This window comes from Ixodes scapularis, unplaced genomic scaffold, assembly GCF_016920785.2.
Source record: "Ixodes scapularis isolate PalLabHiFi unplaced genomic scaffold, ASM1692078v2 PGA_scaffold6__148_contigs__length_123643588, whole genome shotgun sequence".
In the NCBI taxonomy this organism is placed as follows: Eukaryota; Metazoa; Arthropoda; class Arachnida; order Ixodida; family Ixodidae; genus Ixodes; species Ixodes scapularis.
Genome location: NW_024609881.1, coordinates 84,994,480 through 85,021,668, shown reverse-complemented (window position 1 = coordinate 85,021,668; position 27,189 = coordinate 84,994,480). Strand labels below are relative to the sequence as shown.

The following is a 27,189-nucleotide window of genomic DNA, read 5'->3' as shown; positions in this document are numbered from 1 at the left end:
ATGTCAGGATGCAGACCTCTCCTGCTGATGCTGTTCATGAGACACACGACCCGCTACCCGAACGCCAAGGACATGAAGAAGTTCAAGGACAGGATCCCCACACTTCGAGATCAGATGCTGGAAGCGGAAAGAAACAATTGCTGTGAGTGGTACCTCTCGTGATGTTGGCACAGACTGCACCGACGTCAGGGACATGGCGATGCCGAGGCTCTCAGAAGTTCCTTCGTGGACTGCACCATCACATTTTAGGACACAGATAACTGGTCTTTTTTTTTCGGTTTTGTATGGAGCCTGGAACGCGCCTCCGATTGCAGTGCCCACCGTGTCCTCAAATCTAGTCCCTCTATTTCCGCCCGACGACCTCAAAGAGTGTAATGTTGTTGCCTGTCACGATCCTGGTGGTAGCGAAGCAGCGGAGGTTGATACGGCAGACGACTTTTCTGCTGCAAGTCACTCACCAGCTTGACAGTCTACAGAAACTCCGGCAGCCAGAAGTTTTCTGGCTGCCTCGCTTTCGCGCGTACTTTTTGCCGGAATTTCTACGACCGACCGCCAGGAGTGTGCGAATCGGCCACATGACACGGGCTGGCCCCTGTGACGTCATTTGTTGCCGCATGGGCGGTACTTGACGCTAAACACACCAGTCGAAGACGCGTTACAGGCGCCGTATAGTATCCGTGGTGAAAATGGAAGACGCGTTGAGACTGCAGGACCGTTGGAGTGTGATGCCGATTGCCCTTTTCGTTGTTTGAACCAATTAAAGAAAGTCCAGCGCTTGGCATTCCAGGTGTATCACGGGGCAGTATGAATCACGGGGCAGTACCGTCTGAGTGTATGTGGTCTCATGTGGCGTAATAAGCAAGTGTCTCCGACGCCGCGCCTGAGACAACTCGCCTGCATCGCCTGTGCTGCGTCGTAGTCTGTTTTGCGAGCAAAAAAATATTATGTGCCACGTTAAACCTGATGGTGCACAAAACAAGAAGAGGTAAGACAAAAGATGGCACAAATAAAGAGATATGTATTTGCAAAAAGAGAACGGTTTTCACATAAAAGAAAGCAGGATAGATAGACACTCGCGTCGCCAAAATGGCGGAGTTGGCGATCGCCTGCTGACTCCCTCTGACTCTTGGCCGTCGGGGAAGGCGAGATGGCTTTGTCCGGTATAGTCTTCTGGGCCGGGACAGTAGCTTGCCGGGTACTGGATTGTGGCCAGCCGCCGGCGTACTCGCCTCAGAGCGGAGACGAAGTCGACCGTCTCCTCTCAAAAAGAACCTCTCGCGTACGCACTCCCAGCCGGCCCTCTAGTCTTTATTTTTTTTTTTTTTTTCTAGCTTCCCCAATGCATCTTTTTTTTACTTGGAATAAAGAGCGTGCTGGTAGGTGTAAAATATAAATAAGGAAAGAACATAAAAGACGAGACCAGACAAGACGTTTCTTGAAACATCTCGTCGTCTTGTCCGTCCGCGTCTTTTATGTTCCTCCCTTAATTATATTCTTCCTCTTGTCTCTTCTTCTTGTCCACATGCAACCATGAGACCATAATCTCAAGTTACGCGAGGACGTCACCAAAAGTGACAATTCAAAACCGAACACTGAAATACGAAACAAAACAGAATCGATGTTGGGTTCACGACGGAAGGTACGTTTGGTACTTCTTTGGCAGCCATGTTGTGCAAGACGCACCTGCGCCAGCTGAGAGACTGGCAGTTCGAGTGGAGCATCAAGGACGAGAACGCGGTCACGCTGTCCGGAGTGAGGGACACCAAACTCATAGGCAAGTGCTCTGCCTACGTGAAGACCCACCCAATCTACCAAGCACTTGCATGCGAAGAATATAGCGCACCAAAAGACTGCCCGTAGGGATGCCGTGAAACCTGGTGTGATGGGACGTAGGATGACACACTGAAAGGTAATGAGAATGCTGATTTTTACTCTCAATCGCGAATCCCGTTACATTTATACACCTGCACTTTTCCACTTTTTAGATACACGTATCCCGTTGCTTAAATGACCGAATCCCATCGATAAGGTATTAAGGGCTGAGTGAGAACATTGAGATATACAGGAAATCAAAGGAAGTGTTGCTTGGCCAGTGGCCGAGTACGTCAGCTTTGTGTATTAAGGGAATGGAGATTTTCTATGTTTATTTATTTTAACCTCAGGACCCGAGACTTTACAGAAGAGAACGCAACGTCTTTCTTTCGGAATTATCTAAAATCTCCCTGATTCATTACAAAGTTGAATATGAAGAAACGCAGGCAAGCTGACGAACTAAGTTGATATTGAAAACGCAATAGCTAAACATATAAATTCCCGCTCGTTCTCAAGCCGTGCAAGCGTGTCTGCCCGTAACCTTTCAATAATATAAAAAAGTGTGTGGTTTTTTTTACAGGTTTTCCCGCTTATTTTAATCCAAACCACGATACATTTAATCTGAGTGCCATTATATTTAATCCCAGTGCTACCCAATTTGATCCCGGAGTCACTGAATTGAATCCACAATATGTACATGTGCTTATAAGCCTTTAGTGATCGCGTTTCACTTATACTTTTGATAACTAGAGTAATTGTTTATACAATTAGATTTTGTTTGGGACAACTGATATTTTCATCACTATTTTGATTACTTGGAGTTACTAGTCGCATGATTGACGTAGCTTAATTGACATGTCGACTACTCTTTTGGTAACCTCGAGTTCTTAGTGGTGCACTCTATTTTAATATAGCTGAATTGACGTTTTGATTACTCTTTATTATTAGCTCCACTTATTATTGATACAACTCAGAAAATAAAAGTGTAATTGCAGTTTGGGATTACTCTTTTGATTACTTCTTGCTATTATCGACACTTCTGACTATATGAAGCTTAATGAAGGTATGGCTTGCAACTCTAATTACCTCGATCTATTAATAACTTGAATTAGAAGATAAAAGTTCCACACACATTTTGGATTACTCCCTCGATCACTTCGAGGGATTATTGACAAAAATATAACTCGGTAGAAACTCATTTGACCTTCTGATTACTTTTTGGTTATACAGGTATCATTGAAACAAATAAATGTATAGAAGCAAAATTTTCATTACTGAGGCGATTACTTTGAAATATGATTGACAAATACGATTGCATAAAAGTTCAGCTCAGATTTGGATTACTCATTTGATTGCTCCCTGTTACTAGTCGCTCAATTGACTGTAAATTCACTCAATTAACTTAATTAGTTCCCGATCAATTAGTCACAACTTAGTTTATATTAGCAGTATTGACATCTTGATTACTTCGAGTAACTAGTGACCTTTTTGACTTTATATTGGTCTAATTGGCATAACCTTCACTGTCATCATTACTTTGAGCTTTTATACACCCGAGCGATTTATTCTCAGCTCAGTATACCCACTTTGATCACTCTTTTGATTACTTCGACTTACCGTACAGACCAAAGGAGTTTGATGCGGCCTAATTGGCATCATGATTACTCTTGACATTACTTAGAGCAAATTATAAATTAACCAATTTATTATGACCACGAGTCACATTATAATTACTTTTTCGACTATTTCGAGTTACTATTGACGAAATGGACTTTAATTCGCCCTAATTGACATCTTGATGACTTGATTACTTGGAGCTAATATTCAACCAAGTGATTCGTTATAAGCGTAATTGATGTGATTAGTAGTTTGATAACTTCGAGTTACTATTAACTCAATAGACTTTATGTCAGCTAATTGACATTGTGGTGCCTCTGTCATTACTTCGAGTTGTTATGAAAACATTTGATATATTATTAGATCAATTCACAATATTATTACTCTTCTGAGTACTTCGAGTTACTTTTGACCAGATTTTAATACGACCTAATTGGCATTGTGATGACTCTTGATTACTTTGAGGCAATATTCAGCCAAAGTATTTATTATGAGCTCAGTTGGCATGATGATTACTTTTTTTACTTTGAGTTACTACTTACCCAATTAAATTTAATTCGGCCTAATTGACATTTTGGTGACTTTCTTGCTGTTACAAGCTCAATCCCGTTTATAACTACTCTTTTGATTACTTCGAGTTACTTTTGACCCAGTTGGCTTTAATTTGGCCTGACTGACATTGTGATGACCGTTTTGATTACTTTGAGGAAATAGTCAACTAATAGATTTATTAAAAATCAGGTTGTCATTATGGTTGCTATTTTGATTTCTTTGAGTTACTATTGACCCAGTTGATTTTAATTCGTCCTAATTGACATGGTGATGATCGTTTTAATTACTTTGAGCTAATAGGAGACCAACTGACCTATTATGAGCTCAATAGACATGATGATTATTCTTTTGATTACTTCGAGTTACTTTTGACCAAATGGACTTTAGTTCGGCCTACATGATATTTTGATGACTCTTTTGATTACTTTAAACTAATATACAACCAATTGACTTATCATCATTTATCATTTATTTTTCTTGAAGACCTAGGGGAATTATGCAAGGGAGTGAATACTTCAAAAAACAAACAACACAAATATTTAACGACATAAACACGCTGCAATCTAAGTGTAGGTTAGAAAAAAATAAGGTACTGGCTGCAGCAAATTTCTTAGTGTCAGATGTGAAAACAATTATGTCAGGCAGTGCGTTCCAGTCGTCAATGGCCAATGGTAAAGCAGACATTTGGTGAGTGACGGTTGACGATGAAATCAGACGGAGTTTTCAAGAATGGTCGAGACGAGGGAAAACGCGTTAAGGAGGCGATAGTAAACTTTGTCCGAGATGATTGTTGTAATAAAATATACCTGATGAAGAGAAAGACTAGACACCTTGCGGCGGTGAGAAAGTGTGTCAAGGTGCGCTGATTGGCGAAATCCTGATATGCTTGCATCAGGGGAATAGTCGGAATAAATAAAACAGAGGGCTCTGCTTTAAACGGATTCCGGGTTGTTAGTTAGGCATGCCTGCCACGGTGACCATATGGAAGAAGCGAATTCTAGTTTAGTTCTGGCCAAGGTAGTATAATCTAGTTATTTTACTGGGGATGTAGCATGTCTGAGGTTGCGGCGAAGAAATCCGAGCGTGCAGTTAGCATCGGCGATGACAGATGTTATATGAGTGGTCCATGACAGGTCAGATGTCAGATGAATTCCTAGGTATTTATACGATGAACAAGCAGTTACTGGGATGCTAGAAAGGTGGCAAGAGTAGGATAGAACATGTGAACTGCGGGAAAACTATAGCGATTTACATTTATTATAGTTTAAAGCCATTTGTCATTTTTCAGAATAGTGAATTATGAGTTGGAGGTCGTTCTGCAAGATAAGTTGATCGTGGCGTGAATGAGTCGGTCCATAGATGACACAGTCATCGGCGAACAAACATACTGCAGAGAAGATGCCATGGTACAGATCCTTAATGTAGATTAAAAAAAGAAGGGGGCCGAGAACGGTTCCGGTAAATTTTGCGGTAGATTTTACATTGTTAATAAAAGTGTACTAAGTGCGATTATTAAGGAATTCAGAAATCCATTTGACTGCAGACGGGTGAAGATTATAATATCTCTTAGTTTCAACAAGAGACGTTGATGAGGGACGTTGTCGAATGCTTTGGAGAAGTCAATGACGATGGCGTCAGTTTGAACATTGGGATCGAAATTTGAGTAAACGTCAGTTAGAAATGCTGTTAGCATAGTGCGTTTCATGCATGAGTACGACTTGCAAAATCCGTGCTGGTGCTTGAAAAGGAGGTTATGAGAGTCGAGGAAGTTTATTATGCTTGAATAAAAAAACTGCTCTAAGAATCTACATGAAACGCTCGTGAGAGAGACGGGACGAAAGTTGCTGATTAGTTGGCGCTCGCCTGTTTTATGAACAGGTATGGCGTTGGCAATTTTCCGATCGGATGGAACTTCTGAGAGATTAAGAGAATCTGTCGCACAAGAAAGTGGAAGAAGTGTGTTCAATGCTTATTAATACCTGAGAGTTAATTTGATCACCTTTGGAGCTGGAGGACACCTTCAGCTGATCAATCGCTTTAAGTACTCAGTGCGGTCAATTAAGATAGGATTCATAAGAGGGTGAATGGGTTGCCACGAGTCGGGAAGATTTAGTAAGTCCTCGTTAGTAAAGATGGAGCAGAAGGAATTGTCAATAGCAAGATCGCCGTGTTTATCTGAAAACGGCTTGGCAGAATCAAGATGACGGCGTGCGAGTGGGACAAAAATTGAAAAATCCTGCTTAAATGCCGAAGAAAGAATGTTCTCTTTTCTGCGGATCGAACGCTCCTAAGTAGTGCGCTCTTTCAGTTTTACTTGAGTCTACATTCGCGCTTAGGTTTCTGGAAGATAGGCCAGTTGGCCAAGCCCACGGACTGAGCCCACGTTTCCCTATCAGTGCCAGTGACGCCAAAAAATAGAAGATTGTTGTGGCGGGACCTGCCCTCTTTCTCGTCACAACGAGTTTTCAGCTTCGAAAGTTTGTTTAGAGCTGTAGTAAGCTGAGGTTCGGTAGGCCTAGTTGACATTATGATTATTCTTTTGTTATTTTTGACCCGCTAAACTATAATTCGGCTTTATTCACATTTCAGTGACTCTTTTCATTACTTTGAGCTAATAGTAAATCATAATACATCAGTTGGTTGAATATTACCTCAAAGTAAACAAAAACTATTACAGTGTCAGTTGAGCCAAGAGTAACTCAAAGTAATCAAAAGAATAATAAAACTGTGATTTGAGCTCATAATAATATCATAATAAAAAATTAATGGTGGAAAAGGCTCGAGGTACACCTAAGCACTTCTTATGAGTTGTGAATGCGAAAGCATGAATGTCGTTCTTGCGCGCGTCCTCGTGAAGTTGCCGTGCCTCGCCGACATCGGCCGTGCCGCCGCTCTGTCGGCGGCGTGGAATCGGCTACAGGAATCGGCTAGCGCGGTCGGGCGGCGGCACGGCCGCCCGAGCGCACCCTCTGAGCGCACCAGCCGATTCAGGCGCTGGCGGCGTGGGCACGCAGCGCCATGGGGTGGCGCTGGTTGAAACTGACGCGTGGCGGCCTCCTTCCTCTTCATTTACCTGCATTTTTTTTTTTTTTGGCTTTTTGCACGGCTTCAAAGCTGGAATGCCTCAGATCACGGCTTCACGAATTGATCTGCCGTTTGGCGTGGCTGATGACGTTGGCTCGCTTTATGGGGCTGTTAATGCTTTCGCATTAATAACTCGAAGTAATCAAGAGAACCATCGAAATGTCAATTATGCCGAATTAAAGTCTATAGATTTTAATTCGGCGAATACCATCAATGTTACGACTGATCCAGTATATACTGGGTCAGTAGTAACTCAAAGTAATAAAAAGAGCAATTATAATGTTTACTAGCCTCATAATAAATCAAATGGTTTAATATCAGAACAAGGTAATCGAAGGAGTTAACACAATGTAACGCAAGCCGCATTAAAGTCAACCGCATCAAAAGTAATAAAAAAGTAATATTACTGTGAATTCCGCTCATAATAGATTAATTGATTTTATATTTCGAAATAATCAAAATAGTCACTAAGATGATATTGGGCTGAAGGAAAGTTATTTTGGTCAATAGTAACTTAAAGTAACCAAAAAAAATTATAATGTCAACTAGGCTTATAATTCATCAATTGGTTGAACATTAGCTCAAAGTAACCAAAAGAGCCAACAAAATGTAATGTAGACCGAATTAAAGCCCGTTGTGTCAAAAGTAACTCGAAGTAATCAAGAGTAATGTTAAAGCGAATTGAGCTCATAATATATCTATTGGTGATAGAATAATTCTAAATGATCAGGAGAGTCACCAAAAATGACAATTATGCCGAATTAAAGTCTATTGTGTTAATAGTAACTGAAAGTAATCAAATGAGTAATCATCATGTCTATTGGGCTCATAATAAATCTCATAATAAATCTCCACTGACGTCTAACCAGGGGTTAGACGTCAGTGGAGCAAACGGGTTACATCAGCTGCCACCAGTCTAACACCCAACAAGGGTGAAAGATAATTTCTTTTTTTTTATTTTTTCGCGTCGTCGTTTTGCCAATTGCAGCTTTTCTAATCCAAAGGAACGCCTACCCGCTTGCACGTCTGAGCACTGCAGCATGTTCCGTTGGCGTTGGAAACCGGGGAAACAGGACACCGTGTGTTTGCGTTAGCGTTGCGTATTCTACACTGCGCGTGCGAGGCGCCCAAAATTGGTACGGAGCACGACGAAGGCGCACGCGCAGCGTGGAACACGCAGCTCTAACGCAAACGCACAGCGGTTGCGTTTGCTTCTATACGCCATATTAAAACTTTCTATAACAAGGTACAATGCCATACCGGCTGCAACACTACATTGGGACAGTAACGAGTGTTGTTTGTATTCAGAAATTACATTTCGTGAACCATGATCGCGAGCAGTTCCGCCGTGCCCGCTGAGCAGGAGAACCGGGGGACCCTCACTACTGTGCTTCCCGTTTCCGCCGCGGGAGGGCGAGCAACGAGCTTTAAACACGTCAGAGTTCTTGAGAAAAGAAAACTGTGTTTTTCGGCCCAGGTAAATAAACTATGCATCGCAGAGGGCTCCAACTTTGTGAGATTGTGACGCTATAGCGGTTGGGAAATGAACGCGAAAATTTGAGAACATGACGTTACTTGGATCAAAAGATAATTAAGAAAAAACAAAATTTCTCTATGAGCCGCCGTCCACCTAAACTCTAAAAAAAGGGTGTAAAAGGGTGTACCGTTACACCCTTTGTCTCACATAATACACCCCAAAACCTAATTTCGACGTACAGAGCCCTATAGTCGAACAGACGGTTCCATATTTTACGAGGGGCTTGATAACGGTGTAATATAACTTTTTTAAATAGCTAAACTACGTGTCAAATACCGCTAAAGAAAACACCGAGTTTTTACAGTAGGGCCAAGAAAACCCCGATTATTTTTTGTCAGTAAAACGTACATTAGCTATTTAATAAGTTGTACCACATGGCTATCAAGTATCTCGTAAAATTTAGGGCTGTCTGTTCGACTGTAGGGCGCTGTACGTCGAATTTAGGTTTTGGGGTGTAATATATGGGACAAAGGGTGTAATATACACCCTTTTACACCCTTTTTTCTCGAGGGTGTAAGCCTAATATTGTCAAAACAAGAACTGACATTATGGACGCTTGTGGTATTTATATTTGTGAAAACTACTTATGTCGAGACCGGTTATAACGAAGTCAACAGGAATCGGGAATCACTACACTATATCCGCTATATCGTTATAACCGACTTCGGTTATAACGAAGTGCAAAAGTGAATGGGAAATCGTGATCACTTCGCTGTAGCCGCTATTTCGTTATAAACGACTTCGTTATAGCCGGTCTTGACAGATCAGCAAGAAAGATTATTATTTCTTGCACTTCTTGTTTAACACGAACCCTCTTTTGTCGGGGAGCCCCTGTACTTTAAGTACATCGTATTACAAAGTACCACTTGAAGTAGGTTAAGAAATCTTGTACTTTACTTGAAGTACATTCTTTGAGTATGCACTTGTACTTTCCCAAGAGTGGGCTCCAAAAGGGAGGTCAACAGGGGTCCCACGTGGCAGTCCACGTGGGTTCCACGTCGGTTTTGCAACTCGGGAGCAAGTCGGCCCCACTTGGGATGCCGGACTTCTCTCGTCGGACCCACAGCGGGCCTACTTGGGCAGCCCACCTCGGCTTCTCCGAGGGTCCTACAGGGGGCCCACTGGGGCAGCCCACATAGGTTGCCCTCATGATACCCATGGGGCGGGCGGGGGGGGGGGGGGGGGGGGGCTAAGTGGGAAGTTTACATGGGCTTCTTTTGAGGGACCTGGCACAACTTGAGTTCTGAAAGAAGGGCCGGACTTTAGGCCGACGTGGGTCTAGCATGTGGGGCCCACGTCGGTTTCGCAAGTCGGGCCCAAGTGGGGCCCGCTTGGGCAGCCCACCTGGGCTGCCCCAGGGGACCCACAAGGGCCTTGCTGGGGTAACCCACATTGGCTTTCCTTGAGAGGCCCAAAGTTGGCCTACGTGGGCAGCTCACGTGAGGTCGCCCGGGGAACCTCATTTTGTTCGGGATCACTTCTTATTTTCCTTACGGTGTGGGGTAATGCAGTGCATAACAAATCGCGCATGCCTTATTTTTCCCTGGGGGTTTATGGAAATATTACCATTTTCATAAATTAATAAAACGTCCTGTGCGAGGCCATAAAAAACTGGGCATTTCAAGTGTATGATATGGAACAAAACAAATTGTGCATATTTCCATATAAAATCTTGTTGGACAGGAAATCGGGATACCTAACCAGCTTGAGCAGTCTACAGACACCTAAATTTAAAACAGATACGACATTCTGACGAGCTTGTTTCGAATTCACCCCACAGATTCAATAATATGCGTAAAAAATTCGCAAAACGGCCTGTCAACATAAACGATGAGTAGTAAGTTAGTTATAAAGTTTATCAAGCTTAAAATTCCTCGCTCACGCTTAGAAATACAATCCTCGGTTATTCGGTATCAAATTAAGCCCACGACGGTTTTACATGGCAACCCTGGTTGGTCATGCCCACGCTTTGCCACAATGGAGACTACACCTTCGTATACGTGGCCCCCGCTGAGCCAAGGTGCGACCCATGGGGTTTTTACATGGGCAGCCCAACTCGGGTACGCTCACGCTTAACCGCTATTTAGTCCACATCAATGCCTTTTGCTCCCGCAAAGTAGATTTAGGTCCCATGGGGGTTTTATATGGGCAGCACAAGTTGGGCATGCCCATGCTTTACCGTCATGGAGCCCCCACCTTCATAAACACGGCCCCCGCTGAGCCGAAGTGGGTTCAACGGGGGTTTTACATGGGCAGCCCTAGTTAGGCATGCCCGCGCTTTGCCGCCGTGGAGCCCACATAATCGTATTTGACCCTCGTAGAGGCGAGTTGGGTCCCACGACGGTTTTACATGGCAACCCTAGTTGGTCATGCCCACGCTTTGCCGCCATGGAGCATACACTTTCGTATACGTGGTCCGGGCCCGCTAAGCCAATGTGGGACCCACGGCCACATCATTGCCTTTTTCTCCCGGAAAGTCGATTTAGGTCTCATGGGGGTTTTATATGAGCAGCCCAAGTTGGGCATGCCCATGCTTTCCCGTCATGGAGCCCCCACCTTCACAAACGTGGCCCCCGCTAAACCGAGGTGGGTTCAACGGGGGTTTTACATGGGCAGCCCAAGTCGGGCATGCCTACGCTTGGCCTATGTGGAGCCCATATCATCGCAACTTGGCCCCCGCACGGGCGAGGTGGAAGCCAAGGGGGTTTTACATGGGTAACCCTACTCGGGCGTGCCCACACCTTGCCCCCATCTTCACTAACTCCGCCCCAATATTGCCGAGGCGAAGGTATATGTGCAGCCCAAGATGGGGGGCATGCCCGTACTTTGTCCTCCTGAAGCCCACATCCGCGCAAACTCTGCCGCCGCATAGCCGAAGTGGGACCCACGGGAAGCCCAAGTTTCACCAACGTAGGTTTCGTGGGGGCTGCCTGCGAGCCCCCACTGCCGACGTGTGCCACTCCTCTTGTGACTTAAATTACGTGAAGGTTTTTTTTTTTTTTTTTTTTTTTGGCATTTTCCGAGGAAAGTATTATCGGCAAAAAAAATTAAAGGGAAGATTCCATTCTTCCTTCCAGTTTCACGGCTCCCACAGCCTTCGTTAAACTTAGTCTCTCAAACAGTATATAGTTTGGGATCTAAACTTGCCGCTCAAGCCCTCGAAGGAACGTAACCTGTTCCTTTGTAAGTACGTCAAAAAAGCGAGGAAATTCGTTCCTTTTCATATTCTTGCTAATGTACTACTCCCAACTTCAAACTTCAAAATGCATTCCACAATTGTAAAAACAAACAAAAAATGGCGTATTGTCTTGTGAAAACGCGCTATCTTCTTTGAGGCGTCATCACCTGGTCATTTCTCTCAGTAATGGCGGCAATAAGTCCGACCCAAATAAGTGCCTTATTTTAAATAGTTCGTCAGCGAGAGTAAAACAACTACCCTGTGGCCACTTGACTTTATCCAATATTCGCCGCCATTTCCAAAAAGAGCTGATTCACCCATTATTACCCTTTGGGGAAATGCACACCAATTGAAACAAAACCACTGTATGAAACGGCATCATGAAAGATTGTGTTAAAAAGTACTGGTATACTTGACTTTGAAAGTACAATGTACTTATAGTATACCTGACGTCAAGTACGTACATTGCACCCGATGTACTTACTACATTCTTGAAGTACATAACCCCATTTACTTTGTACTTTATTTTAAGTACTTTTTAATGTTCATTGACTGATTAATCGATTGGTTGATTATTTATGTATTTATTTATTTAGTTAGTTATTGGTTGATTGGTTGATTGATTGCAGCCACAAGATACCAGAAGAGGTTCCCTTGGCTGCTGCCAAAAACATTCAGCGAAAAAGACTACAAAATTGCGTTTACGAGCAAGACACGCACGAGGGACACTGCGTCTGCTTTCATGTTCCAGCTTCTCAACAGAAAAGGTGACGTGCAGTGCGTAATGCTTACCTGATACGTACAAATTAATACATGATGTTGTACGTCCAATCCCGACCTGTAAATCAACTAATCAGTCTAGATTATAATAAATGCTGACTCTTGGGTGAGTTGGCTCTGAATCTTTAGTAGGATATTTTACGCCAGAACATGCAATGATGGCGGGGCTCATACTTTTTTTTTTAATTTATTTAAAACTAATATACGAGAAGTTCATCTTTTCGAGTGGAGAATTCAGTTATGGTAAGTTACAGGCCAAGAAGGTAGCGGCAAATGCCCCTCAAAGGGATTCATATATCCCTCCGCCACCTCCGCATCCAATAGCGTCCCACCGTCTCCGTAACGTCGTGGCCAACGCGGGAGAGGATTTTTCCTTCCTGTGAATATTTGCTTTATATTTCGACTTTGACTTAGCGTTGTGGAAGCTACGAGAGAGAGGTTAGAATTTTCCCCCTCCGATGGAAACAGATACTACTTTGGGGGGGGGGGGGGGGAATAGGTTCCCCCTCCGATGGCTACAAAGGCCACTTTCAAGGGCTCGGTTCCCCCTCCCCCGAATACAAAGGTCGCTTTCTTGAAAAGTAGGGGTCGGAGACAAGTTGGCATCACTCTATAGCCATTATCTATTCATTGAACCGGAACAATGGGCGTTTCCAGTGAACTATTCGTTCGATTGCGGATGGATTTGAAACGGGCGCATCACGCTTATGAAAGTAGCTTCTCCTACCTTCTTGACTTGTAACCGACTATAGTGGATGCGAACGTTGTAGCTAAATTTCTTACGGAGAGAAAATTTCGAAGCTCGATGCGTAGAGAATGCCAAGGTTTCACGATATATGGTACATTGCACGGCCGTCAATATCACGCGGAAGCACACTCACGCAGTAATAATTTTTTCAACTTGTTTTACGAAAGGTTTAAACATGTACACAGAATGTTAAAAATTAGAGTAATAACTTTCCATAAAAAAAAAAAAAAAGCTACAACAAACGTCAATAAACACGTTTTCGAGACTTATTCACAAATTATTTGCCAACAAACTACTCCATATAAACTGGCACCGAATATATCAAAATGAGCGTTTTTAAAACATTTGACGAATATATAAAAAGGATGTTTAGTCATTATTTTTATTTTGTTATTAACACAGAAACGCAGCTGATTTCTTAATTGTGTAAACATTTTCCCTTAATATTTTTAAACAAATTCATCTTTTTATTTATTCTAAACCCTCCTCAGCCATTTGCAATAATTTCAGCTAACGTATGTTGGCAGAACATTGGGTGGCGTATGACCTCCTCCCCCCACCCCTTCCCAAGAAAAAACAACGATAACAGATTTTCACTTAAATTTTGCGAGCTTATCCTCGTTGTAAGGTCTTTACCCCACGACGCTATCTCCAAAGAGACATTTTCTAGAACCGAAAAAGGCTGTACGTCAGTGCTGCTCGAAAGCGCATATTCAAATGCTCATTTTGATATATTTTGCGCCATTTTGTGTGCAGCTGTCTGTTGGTAAATTTGTGAATGCATCTCTATAACGTGATAACTTTTCGTCTTTCGTAGCATTCTTTTCATATAAATATTTTATTGTAATTTTAATAGTGTGCGTACATGTTGTAGACCTAACGTAACATGAAGAGAAAAAAATTATTACTACGTGCATGCTTCCCTGTGAAATTTACGGCTGTGCAATGTATCATAGTGAAGCCTTCACAATCTCTACGCTTCGATATTTCAAAGTTTATATCCCAGAAAGAAAATGAGCTAAAACATTCACATATGGCGGAATGCTCCTCTCAAAAAGATGGCTTTCGTATATATATATATATATATATATATATAGTCTTACATAAATAAAAAAAAAATATTTCCACGTCCGATCATTGTATGATAGGACGTGGAAACATATATTTATAAGTTGTGGTTTCAGTAACGAAATATACCCTAAGCTGCTGCTAAAAATTATGTTGATAATTACGTAAATTCGCACTTCTTTACCTCCAGTATCCACTTGACTCAACTTTCTGATGCTCAACGTGAACAGCGGGACAGTACCCAAATGAAGAACTCTGCCAAAAAAAAAATAATTTCGTGTTGGAAGAGGGAATTGTTAAGTAATCGCAGAACAGCTCGAAGTCATGGTATGTTCTAAAAGTTATATGAACGCAACTTCGTTAACTTCGTAATTTACTGTGACTTCTATTATAGATACACCTGCAAAGATGACCATTTTAACCAAATTATGCTTTTCAGGTCAGGTAGCTGTAACTTTAACTTCATTAGTTTTCGAGTAATTGTTATAGCTCTGGTCAAGTGCCAACGCACATGCCCATTTCATCTGTTCCTTTATTTTCCAGACTTCAGAAAAGTCGACTTGTCCGGCGTTAACGACAAGTTGCTCGACTTTCCCAACCTTTGTGAAGAACTGCTCAAGGTAGGAAGCAGTGAATGCGTGGGTGTCAGCACGCAAGTCTGTGGTCTGAGTTTTCTTGATCGAACGCTCGAACCAGTTCATAATGTATTGTTCGCTTCCAGGAAAAGGGTATGAGCAATCAAAAGGTTGAAGAAGAAGAAATATTTTTTGACGGCTCTTACGTGAAGAATATGGTGAGGTCCTTGTCTGAAAGGACTGGCGTTGATTTGGACATCAGTGAGTGCAACTCTTGTTTTTCATTTCATTTTAAAAATTAGTTTTTTGGACTTCATAAATAAATTTCGCGTTTACGAATATGGCCTCTTAGCGCCGCCATCTTGCTGGCGTAGATAGTTTCATAATCAGGCCTCGCTAAGGCGCTCCCATGGTTGCCAGACTGGTACCCAAACAAAGCGGTCCCCACTCAAGGTGGCCAGACTAGCTTTTAACTCATGGCTGCTTGCCTTCAGACGTTTATAACAAGTTTCTTTGCCTACGTGACCTCTCGGTACTACGCATGCGCAGGAACTCGTTATTTGTAAAACAATGCACCCGATCATAGACCTTATCGTCTAGTTCCACGTCCAGCAGCACCACCTTGGCGTGGCGTAATTCAGTTACGCAACTGTCATAGACGCTGCTTCTACAATCAGTGCCCCCCCCCCCCCCCTCCTCTCCATTGTCCTCTTCCCGTTGTTCGACGCGCCACTGTTTTAGGGACGATCGACTGCTGTAGCGACTGCAGTCTATTCAATGCAATTCATATGTTTTAAAGCCCGACGTCTATACTCTGCTTCACCTTATGATGTACCGCAGTAAAGGCTACAAGCGCGAGCTTTTTGCTCAGGGACACATCTCGGCGGCACAAGCTCTCGTGAATTAAGAACAGCTGCCAACGCTATGACCTCGCGCTTCTAGCCTTCTCTGAGGTACAACATAAGCTGAAACGGAATATAGATACCGCTTCCCCGTACTCTATGAACACAGCCTCCGAAATTTTTCGCGCGTTCTGCTCCGGCCTCTCCAAACGCTCGTCTGCACCGCAAAAAGAACGAGACGAGCTAGTTCTCTAGATCTCCGCATGCGGCGCCTATAGCCAAACCGGAAATGGAAACAAAATCACCTCAAAGCAGGCTGTCAAATCTGAGCCCGCAGCATAAAGCTTGCATCTTCATTGTTCTCATCATCAGAATAGAGACAGGTAAGGGAATCTGCGTTGAGTCGTAATTTTGCTGATCCGGTCTTTGCGCTTTTTCGCTGGATGATACCTCGGAATGTAAGATTTAGTGTGAATTTATATTTTTCCTCTGCGGATAATATCTGGGCCGGCGGGACAGACATAGAAATATCTTTTTGTCGTCATGCATAAGAACAACTTTATGAACTTCGCTTACGTGCACGAACATTTGGTCTACACCTTTCGTGCTTTGTGAAGAGCAACCTTCACATTTCGATCAACTTCTTCCTTCTCAAAAGTCTGTGTTTCGCGCTGGTATGGTGGGCTAGACGGGAAGGTGTGACGATCGCGCTTGCGAAAGTGACTTAATGGTTCAGTATGCGGAGCTGTGGCGGGTGTTAGCGGGGCGGAGAGACATCGATAAGTGGATACCAGCGCGCCATCCTAAACCTTGCACCTCCAGCAAGCCGCAGGAAGGCGATTTGCCTTTCGGCGATGCCGCGGCTCTCCTGATCGAGCTGTAATAAATTTATCATATCATATACTATACAGGGAATAGAAGGTGAAATAAGAAGTATACATCGAGGGGCTTGATAAGCCCACCATGCTTTCACTGTGGGTGTATCTCAAAACGTCCCATTCGCATTTGAACCTTGCACATTTCGACCCATTCTCATTTGGTCCTTTTCGTTTGAACCTTCTCATAAGATCCGAGTCGCGTTTTTCGCAACTGGGCCCATTCTCATTTTGCCCGTTCTCGCTACGACCGAATGACACTAGTTCGGCATGCTTCTAACGTCGTTATGCCTTCGCGGCTTTGTTGATGAGCCTTACCTTGCTTGGGCCCCCAACATACCATCAGATATATGTTATGTGTAGAGGTACGCACTGAGAATCGTACACTGACGCCTGCTTCGCTTCCTCTAAGCAAACCAGAAAAAAAAGCGATGAACATTTAATTTCGAAACTTTGTTTGAACAGAAATAGCTTACATAATAGCAGTGGTTCTCAACCATTGATGTTTCGCGGACGCCTAGTAAAAAGGCGGAGATGATGGAGGACCTTGTTCGGAATGATTTATTAAATAGATATAACTAACTGCTAGTGTAAAGTATAGATTTATCTCATTGACATACACACAAGAGTACTCTGCCGAAAATCGGAGCGTTTCTTCCCAACGTTAAGAAAGACAACTAATATTGCTGTGCCTGACTGATGGGACAGGGCTTCGCGGATTCCTAGGATGTCTTCGCAGACCCCCTTTTGAGAACCACTGCATTATAGAAGTGGTGGCATTGTCCCAAGTCGAGAGACCTCAAACAACGTGACATTTCGCAATATGATCGGGCTGCGATAAATAGTTGGTCTGTTCTACAGTCAGCTAGTGGGTTTTCACGACGACCTCGACGCACTGCTAAAACCCTTAGCAGAAAGAGTATGCCTGTAGTGTGACACACAAACACACAAATCATATCAATATATTAATATTACTCCCCCCCCCCCCCCCCAAAAAAAAAGAAAGAAAAAACGATTTTGGTATAGAAAGAGTCAAGTGCGACGGGGTCAAAGCGAGGTATTATTGAGATTGGCTGTTTTGAAAAGGGCCAGGTGAAAAGGGCGACACGAGAACGGGCCCAAATGAGGAGGGTTGGAATGCGAAAGACGAAACGGGAAAGGACCAAATGCGACAGGCCCAAGAGAGAAGATCTTTTTGAGAATGGTTGTTTTGAGAAAGGTCAATTGAGAAGGTCGAAACGAGAACGGGCTCAAATGATAACCACCCCTTCACTGTAACGTCGAGCTCAATGTGCCGTGCACAATTGTGTAATAGCTAACAAGCAGCGACGCTGTTGCCACTTGTTAGCTATTGCTAACAGGCAGCAACAGTGTTGCTGCTTGTTAAAACTATTGCTAAAAACACTGTTGCATCCCAGGCTGCAAGACATGGGTATGTATCCTCGTAATCTGCAGGCAGAAAGGCGACGTTGTTTTGTGTCCCAAAAAAACCCGGAAGATTCCAAACAAGGGAGCTGGCTATACTAGCGCCGACAAATGCTTAGAAACAAGGTCAACAGTAAGCGAGCTGCATTTCGAGGAAAGATTTATTATGCGGCACTTCACGATTGTGCTCAACGGTGTAGACATTTTATTCTACTTTGGTGTTCGCAGTGCAGTGAGGCGCTGCTTCGGGCACATCGATGCTAACGCTGCGTGCTGAACAGTCTTGCCATTTTCTCCCGCTGGACGAAGCCAGAGATTGTCACACCTCCCCTTCTAGCACACGTCATAGCGCTGCTCCTAAGGTTCCTAGACCGACGATAATGGTGATGGTGACAATTCCCGGCTACTTCTTTGTATTGTTTGATTTGGTGGCGGGCGCCACCAAGCGCCCCGCAGCAACAGTCGCTACCGGCGAATGCAATAGCCTGAAGAGCGCAGCCAGCGCGCCAAAAATCTCGGAGGCCATGCTATAAAACAAGGGGCGCCTCAAACAACGGGAGGCTCAGTACTGTCATAGCCTCCTCTATACTGACAAATCCTGGCAGATCGTCACGTGACGTGGCCGCCGAAAGAGAAAAGATAGAGCGGCAGACAAGTGTCATGTAACGGGCGCCCCGCTACGGCGAGACGCCTAAACACACTTTTCCCGAGAGATGGAATGTCCACTCGTGCTCCTCGCGTTCCTCGCGCTACCGCGTCGTTTCTAGTCATGTTTGAAAACCATGTTTCGGGTCCTCGCCGCTGCAAAAGCTGTGCGCTGAATACCAGACTCCCCGAGAAATGCTCTGTGCTACCAGATCCTCGCGCTCAAAGTTAGCGAACTGCCAGGCTTTGTGAGTATAGAGGAGGCTATAATAATGTATACCTCTCGGGAGGCGGACCGAAAAGGGGGAAGGGGGGGTGCTACCTTTCTCATGGGAGTTCCACAACTGAGTACTCTAGTGACGCTGGTTAGTGGATAGACGGACGCACAGCTCTGACGTCATGGGTACTGGTGGATACAATGGACCGTTTTCAAAACCCCATTAACCAACTTTGGCGGACGCCATTTCTTGAACACGAAGTGGTTGATAGGGTCCGAGTCGTCCCTGAACGTTAACGCAGCCCTCGTGTCCAGTACATGCTCGGAGTGCGTGCCCCCAAAAATGCCAGACCTTGACATATGGCGCACAGCTACCAGAGAGCGCGCAGTTTTGAAAATGGATCCTTTTTGCTGTCGTTGTATCTACCAGACTTTAAATGACTGCAACGTTCCTAGAAAGTGGACGCAGGGTCATTTTATCAGAAGTAAAGAGGAGGCGTGTAGTGCTACGAGGCTGGTCGTGGAAGGTCTAAACGAGAAAACCGCTGGCTCACGCCGCAGAGGACATCGAGTTGATGGCGAAGATGTGCGCCTTCGAGGTGGCCATCAACGGCAGCTCGCCCTTCTGTAACCTGTTCCGGAAGGAAGACCTCCAGCTCTTGGAGTACGCCGGTGACCTGGACGACTACTACAAGGACGGCTACGGCCAGGAGAGGAACTCTGCGCAGGCATGTGGAGTCATCAGAGAATTTGTCAGCAGGATCAGGTAAGGAAAGAAGTCAGCCAGTGCATGATTTTCATGTGTGAGTTGAATTCTGCTTTAAGCTGCGGCCTTAGCAGGCTTGTGCACAGGGGCAAATATACGGGTCAGGCTGGGGGGAGGGGGGGGGGGGGGGATTGGACTGATATGCAGAAAGATATAACGTAGTGGACATCTCTGACATCACGGACGGACGTAACGTCACAGACGAAGATAATTGAATTTCAGCGATATATCTTCCTAAAAAATATTGTGTGTGCCCTTCTTTTACAACAAAATTAATTCAGGGGGGGGGGGGGCGGTCGCCCCCTTCACCCCCCCCTCCCCCCCTCCTTTTACATCAGCCCCTGCCTGCCCAGGACGCAGTAATCGAATATTCCTCTGCGAGTAGCTTTCTCGTTGTTTTGTGGTTTTTATACTTTACAGTAATCAAATCGGTAACTTGGTTTCTTTTCTTTTTTTATTAGGCTGCTCGTTTTTGTGGTCATCTAGCTTCTTTACGTGTATTGGGGTCAGTTACTTTTACACTACGTTCAGGTAAAAGTGAAGACGAGTGTCGCGTAGTTTAGCACCGAAGATTCAACCCTTTTAAGTAATCAAAAAGATTCCAGTTACTTTTTTTTAAGAAATCGTTGAGATTTATGATTTCAGGTAATTACTTAATCAAAAAGAACACTTTACTGAGACTGCTAGTAACTGAACTCTGTTTTCCTTGTAACGTATACAGCGGTAACTAAAACAACAACTGGGGATCGGGGGCCGAGTAAACTAGCGCACACCAGCTCGGAGCACGTGGAGCGAAAGCTCGTGCTGCAGAACGCAGGGATCCTGGGTAGAGTGTACTACAAGGTACAAGTGGGACGGAGCTACAGGCTCCGCTCATGCTTTCAGTTGCACCTCAAAATGTTGAAAGCGATCAGGTGGAACCGAGCCACTTCGATCGCTGCGCCACCTTCACTGCGATCGAGCAACGACACAGGTCAAGGTTATATGGGCCTTAGGGGCTATTGGGGAGGAGGACAGACCGTTACGCCCCAAGCGGTTAACTTGTCAACTACACGGATGGGGACAACAAATACAAAGATTCAGCGCTCGGCCGACATAACCGAACGCGGCGTCAGCGTTCGACTGGAGTTCGTGTTCTCCGGTGAGGGGGAGGAGGGGCTCTTTTGTTACCACTCCAGCCTGCATGAACAATGCAGCATGCACGATCCCAGTTTAGCACAAAAGCTGAGTGGGTCAAGCTCGCATTCTCTGAGGAGAGATCCGGCACTTAACGTCGCTTCGTCGATTGTTAGTATTTTTTACATTAAACTGTGCCCCGCGCTCTATTGTAGAAGATGACATGGCCATGCCTATAAGGCCTGTTGGCATGTGTACAGGCCTTGTGTTGAGTAAACACCGAGCGTGGGGAAAACAAACGGGTCAGAGCGCCCCCTATAGTTCGATCTCCTGCCCAATATTGTGTGTGTTTTTTTTATGATTTTGACGTCAGGGGTAACGTCAAAGCACCACGTCATGCCGACGTGACGTTACGACGAAGCCACGACGTCATCGTCAACTACGACGTACGTGACGCCAAGACGCTATCGTTAGGCCGTCGTGACTCGCGTCGCGTCGAGGACGACGCCGTTTCGCGACATCGAGTCGCCGTTGTAACGCGGCCATGACATCGCGTTGTTGCGTCGACGCCCCACGCAACGTCAAACATCGCTATGACGTCACGTTAACGTCGTTCTGACGTCATCGTTAACGTCAACGTCACAACGACGTCACCACGAAGCCTTGACGTCGTGTAACGTCGTCGCCTTCGCCAGCATCAACGTCAACGCGCAGTCACGGCGAAGTCTTGAGGTCGTGTAACGTCAAGGATGACGTCAACGTCGACGTTGTGAAGTTGTCGGGACGCCTTTGTGACGTTGTGTTGCGTCATGTTGACAACGATGTCGACAAATTGACGCCAAGCGTCCTTATGACGTCGCATTGACGAGGACGCCGCCATCTTGACGTCCCGTGACGTTGTCGCCGACGTCATCAAAGTCAACGTTGACGTCGTCGTTGTCAACGCAATATGACGTCAGAAAGCAGTCTTGATGCAGTGTAACGTACGTTGTCAACGTCGATGACGACGTTGACGTCAACGCATTGTCCTGATGTCGCTTTGCGTTGTGACGACCAGTCAGGTCGCGGTGACTTAATGTACCTGACGCCTGACATCTAGGTTGTATAAAAATATAGTCCGGCGTTCTATTATTTCTATGACCTTGATCAGTGTGCCGGTCGAGCTTGGCTTTGGAACGAAACGCGTTTTTCGTAAAAGACGGCTAAGCCGAACCACTTCGTTCGTACCACCCGAGAGGGCGCTACGTGCGAAATGGCTTGGATTAGCCGTTTTGTTCCACATGCGGAGGTGCAGAAATAGCACTCCAGTGGCCCCACTCGTCCTTTCTAATACATTCTATCCTGGGTTCAACCATAGCCTCCTATATACCGACAAAGCCTGGCAGATCGCTATGAGAAGCGGCCGCCAAAATAAAAAAGGTGGAGCGGCAGATAACGGATGAGAGTAGAGCCACGTGACTGGCGCCCCGGTGTCGCGAGACGCCGAAACACACCTCTCCCGAGCGAACGAGTGTAATTCGGGTCCTCGACGCTGCAAAAGCTGTGCGCTCACGTCCAGGTTCCCCGAGAAATGGCTCTTTGATGCTCTGTGCTACCAGATCCTGGCGCTCCAAATCTACGACCGGGCACTCTATGACTGCGTCGTCGAACTGTCAGGCTTTGTGAGTGTGTAGAGGAGGCTATGATCCAACATAATGAAATTATAAAGCGCGAGGGACAGACACGGCCATGAAGTAGACAGGACAGCGCTATACCCACAACTTATTTAAAAAAAACTAATTAAGAGAAGAAAATTATAGAAGTTTTACGGAAAACAAAAAGGACGAAAATAAAACAAATAAATTAGAGAAGTTCCAGAGTCACAGCAAATGTAGATATAAATGGATATTTGTAAACAAATAAAAAATTAATGGAATTATTAATAAAGACATTAAAAATGCAAAGTGAAGCACAAGTAATAAAAACAAAAAAAATGGCAAAGTGAAGCACACTCATAAATATATACCATGGCGCAACCGTATAGTATACAAAATGCCATTAATGACCTGCGGGAAAATTATGTGGGACAATCTGGCCGGTGTGTGAACACCAGACTGCGAGAACCATGCAACATCTCTCAACTCCTCACCGGCAAGCCATCTCCCAATACACGTCCGTGACTGCCACTGCACACCGATCTTCAAAGAGACAGAAGTCCTTAAATAGTACCGTGGTTAATTAAAGGTCAAGAGAACTTTACGAGGCGCAGACAATCAAGGCTTGTGGTGACCTCTGTGTCAGTGCGCCTACTGTGTCCTTGTCAGACAAATAACTATTTTACCTCCACCGCACTACATGAGGTGTCAGAAAGTTTCTAGTTAGGTAGATGATCATCTCAAACTTCATGCTTCAAAGTCATGTTAAAATAATGTTAAAAGTTGATTTTTTTAATGCCTTTAATAAAAATGTCTATTTTTTTTATTTCTACATATTCAATCTCCACCCCTGCCCGTTTCAATGTGGATGAGCATCGTACCGACGTGCGTTCGTGTATCAATACTGCGTGATGCACGTTAAAGTCCCTAGGTTAGCGATTGTACCGCACTGAATAAATAGCTCATCTACAGCTGAGAGACAAGTGGCCCGTTGTCAGGGTGTAAAAACATGCATACACACATCCATTTTTTTTTTCAACATCCCCAGACTTTAGTGCCACTTTCCCATTGAAGCTGAAAATTTCTTACAACATTTCGGTTTCCAGTCTCAGGAACTCCAAGCAGAAGGTTCCTTCATGAGTTCCTACCATCGTGAATTCCTTCTACCATGAGTCCTTCCCCGCTAAATTTAGCAGAGAAACTGAATTGTTTTGGGATCATGTGACATCAAGTAATGTGGCTTCTTTTTTTACAGCGGTTCGCTCTCCCATATGGTTTGCGGGAAAGTAGACGCTGCAGATTTTAATAAGGCCGGTTCACATTTTTGCACTTTGATCGCGACCGACTTCTTGCGATTGATTACGACAAGAAACAAACTCACACTGGCACGCTAGCGCCATCCATGAGGCGATCCTGTAACTGCATTTCGCTAGAGCGAAGGTGTTTGCGCTATTTGCGACATCCAGTGTGCGTATTATCTATGAGAAATGGGCGCGTATAATAACATTTCTAAAATATATTTTACCCAATAAATAAAGCAGCGATGCGCACAAAAGAGATGGAAACGTACGAAAATCACAAGTATACCGACAGTTGGCGCCAGTGTGTTATTTCGTCGTTAGAGATAACGAGATGGTCTAACGGGCACTCTGTCGTAAGCAGCGGCAAGGGTGCGGGCCGTGCCTTCAGAGTGCATCTTACCGAAAACTAACAGGGAACGTGTCGGCACGACGACCTGTTACCGCTGTCGAAGGCGTCGCCACGGCCTGAGGGCGTCGCTCTACTTCTCTCATGCGGAAGCCCTCAAGAAGCTGATGACCCGCCTCGGAATCCACAAGGACCACGAACCGCTCACGGCCGACGCCTACTGCGACGTCAGGGAGAAGCGCAAGTGGAGGTCTTCTTACTACTCACCCTTCACCGGCAACCTAGGTAACAACGAAACGTTTTAATAGTATTAGTTTATTAATTTACCTGAATACCGTTACTAAAGAGGTTAAGGGAACCGCTTTTGCACATCCGATGCAATACGATGGGCCTTACGGTATGCACTGCGCATGTGCAAGTCTTCTGCGGTTTCCTTCTCTCTAGTCACTCTCGCACTCTTCTCCCCTCCTCTCCGCACATAAGCGGGACAAACTTGGAGCAACCGAGCAACCAACACCTCCTAGATAACAAAGCCGCAGTGCTGATAGAGATGTCGTCCTCAGCGAAGGCCAGTGTTGGTCCCAGGTTGGGCACGACGATTGCGTCGACGCAGCACTCGTTTCCAATCTGTGTCTTGCGTTGGCGATCGCTGGTGGCGCAGAAATGTCAGCACTACGGCCTTGTCTTGGCGGCGAAGAGCAACTTCCCGCAGAAAGGAGGAGGGTCTCTCTCTCTTTCTCAAATGGAGGGGATGAATTGAGGGGAGTTTCCTTCTTTCTGGCTGCTCGTTGGCTTTCAATAAATAAAAAAGAACGCAAAATGAATTGCATAACTTTTACATATTCAGCACCCCTCTGCAGTTAAACTTGATTGGAAATGCAAATCTTTTTGAAGTTGACAGGATAGTGAACCAACATTTAATCGTGATAATTTCGCTGAAGTATCCTAGCTGTGATTTGGGCTAGCAGGCTTACAGAATAGAAGCACATTTATCATAACGCTAGAATCAGACAGTCAACGAAAAAAAAATACAAGTGCAATCGAGCTGGTTGAAGCTTACTTACCATCACGTTTAGTACCGCTGGAGCAAGGAAACAAAAAGCAGTATAAATGGAAGGTACAATGTCGATTTTGGTCTCTTCCTTCCACCTTCAATGTTTCAGTTCTTCTTTATCCCAATCTAAAACCGCAGTCACTCTGCGCATACATCATACAAAATACGCGGTGTTCGTTGCAAACATAACAAAGACTTTTAGCCAACCGTTACCGTGTTCCGGGTGCCACACTATACCGGAGCCTTTGAAGCATGTTTTTAAACGCGCGCCCGGGTGATGTACCCTGACCGCGGGGCGCGCGCTTAAAAGCATGCTTCAAAGGCTCCGGTAGTGCTGTACGCGGAACGCGGTAACGGTTTGCTAAAGGACCCCCATGACACAATTATTTACAAACACGCCTCAAGAATGTTCGAGGCATGTATGCTTGGAACATGTTTGCAGACAGCTTTTGTATTGCCAGTGGGACTTGACCATTATACTACCACACCTCAGAGACAAACCACGCGTCAGAGAGTGCCAGCAGGCTGTGTTTTGTACGATGTACTGGCAGTCTGACCGCGGTCTTAGCTTATTATTGGACATCGTGGCATGCGTTCTCGATGGCTCGTTCTTCTTGTCGTGGTTGTCGTCTGCTCGCCAAAGTGACGTCGTGGCTTTCTTGTTCTTCCGCTAGGCATAGTCCTGTTCGGATGCAAAGGAAGGCACCCTTACAAGGTCGTCGCCTTCCTCAACGAAAAAGTGGTCAGGATCGACGGATGTCCGCACGACTTCTGCCCTCTTACGGACTTTTTGAACACGACCGCTGTGGTCAGGTCCAGACGCTGCGACCACAGGAAGATCTGCGACCCCGACTGGGACCCGTCAAGCTATTTCGACTCCGATGCTGAATAGTCGATAACGGCTGTCACAAAATAGAGGGCGACGCTTGAAACAAAAGTATGGTGCCTGAAAAGCGTCTACGATGGTGTTTTTTTAAATTTTTTATTGATGATGATAATGATGATTAGGAGTTTATTGGCGCAGCAGCATGATTTTTTATTGATTACGTCACACTTGCGACATGCCGTAAAGTAACAAATGCTACTCTATCATAGCTAAATAGCTTTCCGCGATCATGGCGGTGGCACACTGTTCGCTCGTCTTTTTGCCATCACCTTTACAACCAACCACCAGTATGGCGACATTCGACAACATGACCCGCAGGTTGTTGTGGCATTTTGTAGCCACGCTGGGACCATTTTTTATCATAGGTGGTTAAACGCGCCAGTCAGACTCGATCCAGGTACCATGCCAGAAGCAAGCAGGACGGAACAAGGTGTCCAAATGAGCTGACTGCTAGCCAACATTTCCTGGAGCACGGTGCCCCGGACCCTAACACCGTAGCGTCACACCAAGATATCAAACGCGATTGGCTAAAGAGAACGATGAGGCAGGCTCTATGACCAATAAGCGTCGGGTCATTTGGGCCTTCGGTTAATCCTTATTTAGAGTTAATTGGAGTGACATACGACGTCATGGCATTGCGCTTGAGGCACCCTTCCAGAAGACAGTGGTGTAGCAGACCAGCGGCAAACGAATAAAAAAGACAGACATAAACATCGGTCGTGTCGTTCTATACTTCAGCGAACACTTCAATTTTATCGGTGAATACAAAATTGTGGCGAGCATCGACGCGTCACCTAGCGGTAAGTGCGTGAAGTGTGGCAATGAAGAGCTTGTGCCTGTAAAATGAAGCTTGAAACGCAGGTCCGGGTTGTTTTGTACCACGTTGTTCGCTACCACGCCACCATTTCAGAAAAACTCGTTTGCAGTTGCTCTCGGACGGACTGGGTTATCTCGACGACGAAGACGCGCAGTGAAGAACAGCAACGTGGAGGGCGTGCAAATGAAATGATCTTATTTACATATGTTTTACTACTATACATTTTTTTATAGAACTCAATTTCATTACGTTACAAAATTTCAAAGAGTTACTTCTGTACCCTAATATAGTAAAAATAAATTCGAGGCCAAGGT

The 27,189-nt window shown here is 44.9% G+C and overlaps 1 protein-coding gene across 1 annotated transcript; it reads left to right on the top strand.

The window, feature by feature from the left end:
• LOC8027457 (multiple inositol polyphosphate phosphatase 1) lies at window positions 1–26,754 on the top strand. The gene is made up of 8 exons (XM_040210423.3): window positions 1–142; window positions 1,664–1,856; window positions 14,816–14,820; window positions 14,920–14,996; window positions 15,098–15,212; window positions 19,517–19,721; window positions 24,186–24,403; window positions 25,847–26,754. The coding sequence occupies exons 1-8, from the start codon at window positions 1–3 to the stop codon at window positions 26,062–26,064; spliced, it is 1,173 nt and encodes a 390-aa protein (XP_040066357.3). The 3' UTR covers window positions 26,065–26,754.
• The last annotated feature ends 435 nt before the right edge of the window (window positions 26,755–27,189 follow it).

Coding starts and splice junctions, on each gene's coding strand:
- LOC8027457 (XM_040210423.3), top strand. CDS start 1: ATGTCAGGATGCAGACCTCTCCTGCTGATGCTGTTCATGAGACACACG. Junction 14,997..15,097: donor TTTGTGAAGAACTGCTCAAG/GTAGGAAGCAGT, acceptor GTTCGCTTCCAG/GAAAAGGGTATGAGCAATCA. Junction 19,722..24,185: donor GAATTTGTCAGCAGGATCAG/GTAAGGAAAGAA, acceptor GAAAACTAACAG/GGAACGTGTCGGCACGACGA.